Source organism: Nannospalax galili, unplaced genomic scaffold, assembly GCF_000622305.1.
Source record: "Nannospalax galili isolate Female #2095 unplaced genomic scaffold, S.galili_v1.0 scaffold1483, whole genome shotgun sequence".
Lineage (NCBI taxonomy): Eukaryota > Metazoa > Chordata > Mammalia > Rodentia > Spalacidae > Nannospalax > Nannospalax galili.
Window position 1 is genome coordinate 575,771 of NW_008350011.1, and position 11,091 is coordinate 586,861.

The 11,091-nt window shown below is 45.8% G+C and overlaps 2 protein-coding genes across 7 annotated transcripts in view; one reads left to right on the plus strand and one right to left on the minus strand.

The window, feature by feature from the left end:
* Nucleotides 1-11,091, minus strand: part of Mcph1 (microcephalin 1) — a 213,933-nt gene that overhangs the window by 106,019 nt on the left and 96,823 nt on the right. The gene's annotated exons all lie outside the window — the stretch shown is intronic.
* Angpt2 (angiopoietin 2) overlaps nucleotides 1-11,091 on the plus strand; it is a 58,101-nt gene that overhangs the window by 41,184 nt on the left and 5,826 nt on the right. The window contains exons 5-7 of the mRNA XM_008847194.3: nucleotides 2,085-2,212; nucleotides 7,997-8,098; nucleotides 9,091-9,257. Of these exons, the coding sequence (XP_008845416.1) occupies nucleotides 2,085-2,212; nucleotides 7,997-8,098; nucleotides 9,091-9,257 (397 nt within the window). The remainder of the gene's footprint in view (nucleotides 1-2,084; nucleotides 2,213-7,996; nucleotides 8,099-9,090; nucleotides 9,258-11,091) is intronic.

The following is an 11,091-nucleotide window of genomic DNA, read 5'->3' on the forward strand; positions in this document are numbered from 1 at the left end:
CATGTGGAGGCAGTTCCTTCATAGGTGAGATGGAAGATGCTGGCAAGTAATTAAACCATAGTAACTCTTAGCTCCTTTGGTTTTTAAAACGGTAGACCACTCCAGGCCTACAGGAAGGCTACAGACCGCAGTGAGATAGCTCTCCAGGACCAGCATATGGCTGGTACCAAGGAGATTCCATTTTCCTTTTCTGGCCACACCCTTGAATATATTTAGCCTTCTTCTTCATTACTGTTTTTGCCTTTCAGAGTCTTTTATACGGGGGGGTGTCCTCTAGTCATTAGAGATGTGATCTATCATCTTTGTGGCATTTTTATGTAGGATTTTTTCCTGACCAAATCCGACCTAACTCTTACTGTGACTGATTTTCCAGTGTCCTCTCAGCTGGCACTCTTGAAATGGATTTGCTTTACTGTCAATTTTGTGTCTTCTTCACTTCCAGAAACATGTGCCCCATATTTGTCCCAAGTTACACAGTTCTCCCAATTTTATCAGAAACACTAAACGAAATGCCAACAAATCTTAAATGGAGGTAGGCACAGGTTCCTGACCTGCATGCAGGGTGGTAGGAGTTTTCCAACTAGAATTTCACTATAATTTATTCCACTATCTTACAACTTCAGAAGAGCAAAGAGGTTTTCGCCTCCCTGTGGGCATCTGGCACTGGAAGAGGTACCTTTCTCTGCCTGCGATGCTCCCCTGATGTGCTCCAGTGTGCAGGACCCCTGTCTGCCCATGATGATGCCCCATACCTTCTAGTATGTGTGGAGAGCTCTGCTCTGCAAGGCTCTGGAATAAGATACAGAGAAGAACACACACATGCCACACAAACTTCTTTTTTTAATGTAGAGAGAGAGAAAGAAAATGGGAAGACCAAATGATGATGCCAGGAATAAAATTTGAAGGAATTTCATAAGAATTTTATTTGTTTGTTGAGACAGGGTCTCCCTGTAGCCCCAGCTGATCTGGAACCAGGCTGGCCTCAAACTCTCAGAGATCCAGCTGCCTCTGCCTCCCGAGTGCTGGGATTAAAGGAATGCACCAGCACGCTGAGCAAGATGGTTTTTTTTTTTTTTTTTTTTTTTGAGACAGGTTCTCCTTATAGGCCCAGCTGGCTTAAAGCTCACTATATAGACTGGGCTTGATCTCACAGAGATCTGCCTGCCTCTGCCTCCTGAGTGCTGGGATTAAAGGCGTGCCTGACTTAAAGAATTTAAATACAGAAAAATAAACACAGGGCTCCTCTAGAATGCAAACTGTTACATCACAGTTACTAAGTACTCAGAAAACACCACTTATGTTCCTTTGACATTCCTTGTTATGTGTGCATGTGTGTGTGCCTGTGTGCCTGTGCGTGTGTGTGTGTGTGTGTGTGTGTGGTACATGTGTGCATTTTTTTGTGGGTTCTGGGACCTGAACGTGGGTCCTCATGCTGGACAACAGTAGTTTTACCTAACCCTGAGCCGTCTCTCCAGCCCTCCATTCAATATTCTAAAAAAAAAAAATGATTAAAGACTTAGCCTCAAACACACACAGTGAACAGTCAATGTGTCATCCTGACGTCAGTGCAACGAGAACACGCTCTCTATTCTTATGTGATGTCTGCCGAATTCTGGTCAAGAAGGGAATTTTTTTTAAAAAAAAAGTTTACTATAGCTGATTAGGAAGTTTCTGCATCACACATAGTTGATTTTAAAAGGAAGTAAGGGGCTAGCAAGATGGCTTAGCAGGTATACATGCTTGCTGCCAAGACTAACGAGCTGAGTTCAATCCCCAGGACCCACATGGTGGAAGGAGAAAACTGATTCCTGCAAATGGTCCTCTGACCTCCACTTGTACACCATGGTACGTGCTTGTCCATACACATACACACATACTCAAAAATAAGTATATGTAATTCTAAAACAAGGACGTATGGGTTATTTGTAGTAGTCTTGCAACAAGCTGAAAGCGTAACTGGTGGGCAACAGCTAGAAACCCAGCCTGCCCTTTGTCTCTTGTGAGAACTCAAATGCCTGAGTCTTGAAGTAACGAGTTTCTGTTCACGAACTCCATTTTAATGCCCTACTGCTTTTTAAACACAGACAAGAGCTCCTTTGTCAGTAAAGAAGAGCAAACCGTTTTCAGAGACTGTGCGGAAATCTTCAAGTCAGGTATCACCACCAGCGGCATCTACACGCTGACCTTCCCCAACTCTACAGAGGAGACCAAGGTAAGGCAGGTGCTCCCTGCAACTCTGGGGCTCTCGCACCACCTCCTCACTGCAGAGGGTGAGGAGCTCCCGAGCTGTCACACCCATGCTCTCCCCAGACTCTCAAAGCAGGTGGAGCAGCAGCTTCCCTCCCCTAAAGCCTGTCCAAGGGCCCTGGTCTACCTGGAGTAATGCTGTGCTGACGGCCGGGAGCCCCCACCCTGTCCACTGGACTGTCCTGTGTTAAGATGCATGCAGCCAGGGGTTTCCCTTAAAGTGCTGGCATTGTTTCACCATTTTAACTGATTCTTCCAAAAACTGAAGTTTGATAATCAATTTGTCTTGTAATCATTTTTTTCAAGCAATACTTGTATTCTATTAGAGAAAAAAAAGTTCACACAGAGCACACCTAACACTAATTGTTCAAAAGTGGGTAACTGGGGGGTTGGAGAGATGGCTCAGTGGTTAACACTACTGGCTGCTCTTGCAGAGGACCCAGGTTTGGGTCCCAGCACCCGCATAGCAGCTAACAACTGTCCGTAACTCTAGTTCCAGGGAATCCAATGCCCTCTTCTGACTTTTGACATTGCACGACATGGGTGCACTTACATATACGCAGGCAATACACTCATATACACAAAATAAAAATGATAAATAAAATACTCGGGGAAAAAAGTAACTGACTGGGTAACTGTGGTATCAGATGTGGTTTGTACATATTACCCTTCTTGTCACATGGACCTCAGAAAGATGCTCAACAGAAGGCTAATGAACTCAGTTCCTTTGACCGAGCCAGGACTCCTTGAGCCCAGAGTTCAAGACTAGCTTGATAACAGAGCCAGACCCTCAACAAAACCCCACAACAAAGGTGGATTTTACTTCTCTGACGGAATTCCCTGGCATTATGTGCTGTTCCCTCTCTAGACTGGGTATGGGCCGAGCAGAACACATGGTGCCAGCACGTCTGGCGTTGGCCCTGCTTCATGCCAGGGCGCTGGCTGGCTTCACCAGTCGCTCTGCACTGTGTAAATGCTGACAGGATGACACGACCGAGTCACCGGTGGAACAACTATTACCTTGTGGAGCTGGTCACAGGGTCTCTGTGAAGCCCAGGAGGCCACAGCTCACAGCAGGAGGCTATGACCTCATCCAGTGCAATCTGAAAGATCTAAGCACACCACCAAGACACTGTCTCCTTTTCTTTCCAGCGTCAGGGAGTTCATTCAGTGTCTGTTGAATTAGCCTGTGGAAAGTGGATGGTCCTCCAGCCCTTTCCAGCAGTGGGTCAGCACCCAGGCAGACTCGACCATCCACAGGCATCCTGCGTTACTGTCTTAAGAGAAAATCGCTTCCCCGTGGCTTCTCTTAGAGGCCTGATGGGGTAGACTGACAATTCAGGCATCAGTATGAGGGTTACGTAAATGGAACTGCTGCATATGCTGAGTGTTGACAAATAGGGCTGCATCTAAACTGAAAAGCAGCAGCTGTGCACTGAGCCAGCACAGCTCCAAGAGAGTACACAGGATACTAATGTACATTTTAGAGGCTCCTGGAAGTCGTGTCTGTTTGAACTCAGTATTATCTTCAGAATTTAACATGGTATCAAAGAAAAATACAAGCGTTTAAGGATTTAAAGATGTGGAATTTGAAACAGTAACATACACTTTGATTATGAATTAAAAGATAGATACTGTGCTGTTTAAGATAATACGTTCCAAAGAAATCTTTCTAATTCATTCATGCTGCTGTAAATCAACCTTGAAAATCAGTTAATGTCCCTGGAGGCTGAGAAGCAGAGCATGGGGCGGAAGAAACATGCACAGCTTGCTACAGATGAAAAACCATTAACCCCAGGCTGCGCCTCCATCCCCGCAGCTTCCAGCTTGCACAAATGCTGTGTTCTATCACCAGATGCTTGTGTGCGCTTGGCCTGGTGATAACGGGAATGAGAGCACCCAGGGTGGACCAAGGACATGAGCGCACTGAATGCTTCCCTCACAGCTCCTAGGGGATGGCACTGCTACACAGCCTGCCACGCACCTCTAGGGATGCTTTTCTGCCTTTGCCTTGTCCCTGACAAGTACCATGCCACCCTGCCGGGCTGGCGGGTACACTCTGCACAAAGATGGAAAGATCTAGTACTCTGGATCACGTGCCTCCCAACATGGGTGGAAATGGTAGGACATTAGACATTTAGGCAGTCTCAGTAAGAATAAATTCATTTATATAAGCTTTCAAAACGACAGTCTTTCTCAAAAATAAATGGTCTATGAGCAGAGATGGCTCAGTGGGTTCAGGTACAAGTCTGATGATCAAAGTTCTATCCCTGGACCCCAGGTGGAAGGAGAGAACCAACTCCCAAAAGTTGTCCTATGATCTCCACATGTGCCCTGTGGCAATATACATGCCTGCATTCACACACATCACACACAATCAATAAAATGCAAAAATTAAAATAAATGGGAGCTGGAGAGATGGCTTAGTGCTTAAGAGCACTGGCCGATCTTGCAGAGGATCCAGGTTCAGTTCTCAGCATTTACATATATGCAGCCAATACACTCATACACATAACATGTAAATAAATAAACAAATGGGCTAGAGCATTACCTCTAAATTCCTTTCTGGGCTTGAGGTTCTATTAATTGACAATTTGATCTAGGGAGAGAGGGTTAGATGGACTTGGATTCAGGTCCAGTTCTGCCAATGTGTGGCTCTGATCCCTCAAGCTCCTGACCTATAACATGATGGTGTCACCCCACCTTGCAGGTTGTGACAACCACAGCATAGCGTCCAGGATGGTTTTGTAATTAACAAACACGAGGTTTGCACAAGAGACCATAGCAGACATGGGTCACCTAATTTAAGGAAAGAATGCCCATACCAAAAGTCTTAGTATTGTAACTTTATATTTAAAAAATTTACTAGGTTTTCACACAGGACGCACATCACAAAAGGCATCTGTGAGAAGCACAGGCCCATGCTTTGCTGGTTGGAACCATAACAGCTTCCCTCCCCAGGTTTCCCAGGACACCTGACTTCTAATGTTCTCCCATATTTGCTATTTATTCACTTAGCCAGAGCCTGGAGCTGAAGCAGAGCACTTAAATCAGGCATTACTTCTTGAAAAGCTTCAGATTTCACAGGCAGACCATAGGTCCCTGTGCTGGGCATGGTGTGCAGATCCAAAGTGCCAAGTGCCTCCAGGTCTGTGGCAGCAGGGGTGGTGAGGTCCTGGTCTTTATCTAATTCTACTGTAGTTCTGATCCTGGCATGAGCCAGTTCATTATGTTCACAGAGGCTTCCTGGCCATGTGATAATTCTACTAAAATGCTATCTCTCTTTGCGTGTTCCACAATGCAATGAACCATAATTCACATTCTCACAAATGCTTTGTTCTTCCTTTTTAAAAAATCTGGACAAAGTATTAAGAGAATGTTGTAGTAACTTTGACATGGTCACTTAATGGAGTCAAGGAGGATAATAACAAAGCTCAGGCCGTTTATTTATGCACCGGCAGTGACCCTGGACATCCGAGAGTCCTGCTTCTGGCTTCTGCAAGATAAACTGGTCCTCTTCACAGGAAAGAACCTTCTTAAATTTCGCCAAACTACTAAGTCCATGGTGACTCTGACATTGAAGAGTCAGGTATTAGGACAGGAGTGGGCTCACTAGGAGCATCTCTTTCAACCTACCAGCACCACTGTTCTGTGCACAACCCCTGGGTCCAGCTCTAAACCCAGTGCAGCTTGCTCAGTTACTTTACTAAGTAGATTTTTTTTTTTTTTTTTCGAGGCAGGGTCTCCCTGTAGCCCTATCTGGTCTGGAACTCACTATATAGACCAGGCTGGCCTCATTCTCACAGAGATCTGCCTGCCTCTGCCTCCCTGAGTGCTGGGACTAAAGGCGTGTGCCACCATGCCCGGTTACTAAGTAGATTTTAAGGGAGCAGTGACGGGACGGCACAGCATTTGCTCTTTGGTTGATCTCAGGAAAATAAGACCAAAGATTGCTCAGGAGCCGATTTCAAACAGGAAGTGAGCTAAGGGACCTGTGAACTGTTAACAAAAGGGTCAAGTTTCTCTGCTTTGAGTAGCAAGATGTAGTGGAAAAAATATTCTGGAGGAATTAAGGAGATGGTATTCAAATCCTACTCACCACTGATAGGCGAATGACTGTTCAAATTAATCAATGTTTATCGTTTTAAAGAATTCAGAGTAAGCCAGATGTGGTGGTGCACATCTTTAATCCCAGCACGCAGGAGACGGAGGCAGAGGTGGGTGGACCTCTGTGAGATCAAGGCCGGCTTGTCTACATAAGACTTTGTTTCAAAAAACCCAAACCAAACGAAACCAAAAAACCAAATAAGAGTTCATAGCAGTTGTGAGATTGCACGTGATTCATGAGAAATATCTGACACAGCACGCACGAGGGTTGTATGACAACAGATAATTAATAAAAACAGCATCAACGCATGGTGATGAGAATGGGGGGGGTGTCAGCAAATCTACTTTATGTATTTGATTAACTTAAACTAAGGAAATAATCTTCTTGTAAGTAAATATAATCGTTTCATGTCACCAGTCTTTCTAAATACTATGATCCCTGAGGAAGGTGAGAGGCCCCGGACCTGATGGTGAGGTCCGAACAGCAATGTCAAGATGTCTCAACAAAGCAGTTCCACTAAAGGTTTTCTGAGTCCATGGATGACGCCACTAAAGGTTTTCTGAGTCCATGGATGACGGAGGGGATAACATGGCGGCCTCCATGGCTTCCTTGGGGCTCTGATTCCTAACAGGCAGCATGAACAGACTGAGAGGCTTTTGTGGTCTCTTAGCTCTCATCCATAGGATCCTAACTCATAAATACTGAGCAGCTCATATTTAAGTTGATTCTGCCAAAATGACCTTCCTTTTTCTCCAACAACCACGGCACAAAACAAAAGAGGAATATTTATAATTGGTTCTGAGCCTAACATTTCCTACCTTGTGTGCTGGGGAATTATCTTATTTTCTGGAAAACTTATTTTTTTTTGTCCTACTATAATCTCATAATTGAAAACTATTTAAGTAATCTTATTTTCAAGGGGTTTTAATTTCATAATAAAACTCCAGCTGAGTTGAAATTAAGCATGCATGCTCTTAGCCCAAAGAATTCTGTGTTCTGGACAAAGTTTAAGACCATTGAGCTAGTTTAAAAGCAGAGAAAATACTGGGGAAAAATGCCACAGGCAGCAGGGGAAGAGTGTAGAAACTGTATCAGCCCTGGAGTGCGCAGTCGCCAGGCCAAGCTGGGTCACAGGGTGCTGGTGCTCTGGAGCTCCCAGGCCCTCGTGGGCAGGGATGAATGGAAAAACTGGCTTTCACTGCACACAAAGGAAGCCTAACACCTCACAGCATGACAGCGTGATCTGAAAAGGCTGTAACTAAAAAGTGGATGGAGCTGGCAATGAGAGGTCTAGGGCTGTGAACACAAGTCTGTGGTTTTCTACAGGTACCTGTTTCAAGGAGAATCTGCCACAGCATCCCAATCACAAGGACTCTAAAACAAATGTGGGGGGCTGTTAGCTCAGAGCACATGATGCCCAGAATATCTGGTCAGTGTTGCTGAGACCGCTGTTCCCTGTCCATCATCATTTCACATTTCCAACACACTCTAAAAATCCGAGAGCAAAGATTTACCCCAGGCATCATCTCGAAGGCCCTTGGGACCATGTCTCACAGTAGGTGCCTAGTCTCTTGGTTATGGAGATGAAAGCCTTGGTCGCCAGTGTCTAGCATGCAGTGACTCTGTGCTTCCCACCTGCAGGCCTACTGTGACATGGAGACAGGCGGAGGTGGGTGGACAGTCATCCAGCACCGGGAAGACGGCAGTGTTGACTTTCAGAGAACGTGGAAAGAATATAAAGAGGTATAGATGCATGTTAAACCACCTCAGGGAAATAATTTCCTTACGGAAAACTAAACTTCAAGATCATGAGAACTTTAACCACATTCTGGATTAACTAATGACTTCTGACGAAATTACTCAGGTCGAGCTCTTTCTGGTGGGCATTTCTGTCTCCCTGTTAAACGATGGTGGGACCAAAGGTCCTGAGCACAGATGGTCCTGGCTGAGCTGCTACGCTGTGAGGCTCCCCACACCTGGCACACACAGCACTGTTAGAGCTCTGCTCGTGGTCCCCGGGGGTTTCTCACCCTTCTTCATTAACTGCATCTCTGCCTGTGGCTCTCCAGGTCCCTCTGACTATTCTAACAGTAATTTTTCTCCGGAGAACTGCCTAGTTCCTTAAAATTGAGTTCTGAGCCGGGCATGGTGGTGCAGGCCTTTGATCCCAGCACTCAGGAGGCAGAGGCAGGCAGATGTCTGTGAGTTGGAGGCCAGCGTGGTCTCCATAGTGAATCTAGGCTGTGGCTACAGGGAGACCCTGTCTTAAAAAAAAAAGACCAAAAAAAAAAAAAAAATCTATTTCCAGAGCTGGGAAGATGAGTCAGAGGATAAACCATTTGCTGTGCAAGCACGAAGACCTGAGTTCGAATTCCCAGAAGCCATGTAAAGCTTGACACAGCAGCTCTCATCAGGAATCCCACGGAAAGATGGGAGCGAAAGGCAGGAAAATCCCAGAAACTCATGGGCCAGCTAGCCTGGCATATGTAGGTGGTGATGAACCTGACCTGCCTCAAATGCAGTGGAAGGTGAGGGTCAGCACAGAAGTTGTTCTCTGACCTCCACAGACATGTGTTAAATTGATTTTTAGATCTATATCCTGTATGTGAGACTTTGCATTTCCAAAGCACAGGGCAGGGAGTCCCAGCCTCGGCTCTGCCTATGCGAACCGCGGAGCTGCTCACTTCCACACAAAGTCCCAAGTGGACTAACTGCCTGTCTCCATCTGGTCGCAGGGTTTCGGCAGCCCTCTGGGAGAGTACTGGCTGGGGAACGAGTTTGTCTCACAGCTGACAAATCAGCAGCGCTACAGGCTGAAGATACTCCTGAAGGACTGGGAAGGGAACGAGGCTCACTCCCTGTACGAACAGTTCTCTCTCTCAAGCGAAGAGTTCAATTACAGGTAAGGAAACTGTCACTGACAATAGAGAAACTTCCGGGTAATGATCCTGTAAGCGGGAGTCATTCTCCAGCCAAGATCTAGACCTGTGGTACCTTATTCCGTCTTCGTTTCCTAGGCATTTGTGCCTAAATACTTTTCTCTAGGTTTAAAATTCTAACTTTGGCTGGGGATACAGCTCACTGTTGTGCAGCATGTGCCTAGCATGGACAAGACCCCAAATCTAATCCCAAGACTACAATATCAGAGAGAGATTTCTAACTGTGGCTAAAATAATGCAAAGGAAATTTTGTGTCTGCTCTAAGATGAGTGGCAGACGATGCTGCAGACATCCCCACCTATAGAATTAGTGAATGCTAAGTGTCCCTTTTATGATACATTATTTACTGCAACAAATAGACACCTGGGGGGCATACTATTTTCTTTTCAGATACTGAAAGTTAACCTGTGTTTTTGAAGTTTAAGCAGTTAATTGTTGCATTCAATCTGGAATTCAGAATTAGGTGGGGTGGTTATTCTATCCCTCTGCTGAAAGTTAACCTGTGTTTTTGGAGTTTAAGCAGTTAATTGTTGCATTCAATCTCAAATTCAGAATTAGGTGGGGTGGTCACTCTATCCCTCTGCTGTCTGAAGTAGAAAGCACAGATCTGAGTCACCATACCACCCTCCCCCACAGCATTTGTCTCATACCCACCCATGATGGCAAGGATCTCACATGTTCCAACAGCACATATTTGGCTTCTGTGTGGATGCGCCAGTGTACGCGTGCTCTCAAATTCATGCTCCACAGAGATATTGGGGAAGGGGACTGGGTGAGTAGCACCAAAAAAGCTGGTGTGGGCACAGCTGAACATCGGAGCCCAAAGAGCCAAAGCTCATGGTGTTTGGAGTCCACAGAGCACACAGTAAAACGTGTTGAGGCCACAGAGAGCAAGTGACACCCAACAGGCCTCTACAGGGAAAGCCGAGGCCCACAGTGCCACCTCCATCTCAGTGGCACCCAGGCTCTGTGAAAGAAAGCTTAAGACGAATGTCAGGACTGGCGTCCTTGGAGATCACAGTGGACAGCACAGGGAGGCTGGCTGAGAGTCTGGGGCCTGACCCCTGAGCTCCATGATGCCCAGCACAGTCTGCTTTACAGACAGTGGATGAGGATTCAGAAGCCAACAGACAAAGCCTGGTGTGACTTTAAAGCAGTCTGTGAGGCAGCCAAGGAATCCACACAGAGCAGGGCTGCCCTGGAGGAGGCAGGTGAACGGACAGATGCTTGGCCCGCCCCCAGTGGTCCCACCTGACTCAGAACCCAGAAGTCAGTGAATTCTGAGACCCAAGTGGTCTCTATTGTGCTGTGTCCAAGCTAAATATTTTCTCAACTGGAAACAGTTATGAATCTATAGTAGAGGAATTAATTCTTTAAAAAAGAAACAAGTACAAAAATGAAGGATTAGCCTGTTTATATAAGATGATTTCACTAAACGGGTCATCACCTTACACACTGACACTGTAAAAATTACTTTAAACTGAGATGGTTCTGTGTGGCTCTCTCCTTTGACATACAATCAGCTTTAGAATATGCCATTTGAAAAAAACATACTGCTTTAAAGCTTAGGTGGAAAAAGAAGACAGACACTCCCTTGCCACAGAATGATAGCGCGGTAAGAGGACCGTGACGTGACTGAGATTCAGTCACCATGACACTTTGGAGAGCTCACTCGTGGCTGCTTGTCCGAGGAAAAACAATAATAGGAGAACTGAAAAGTGCGTAAGACAGGAATGCACAGCAACGGGGCAGGTTCTCTCTCTCTCTCTCTCTCTCTCTCTCTCTCTCTCTCTCTCT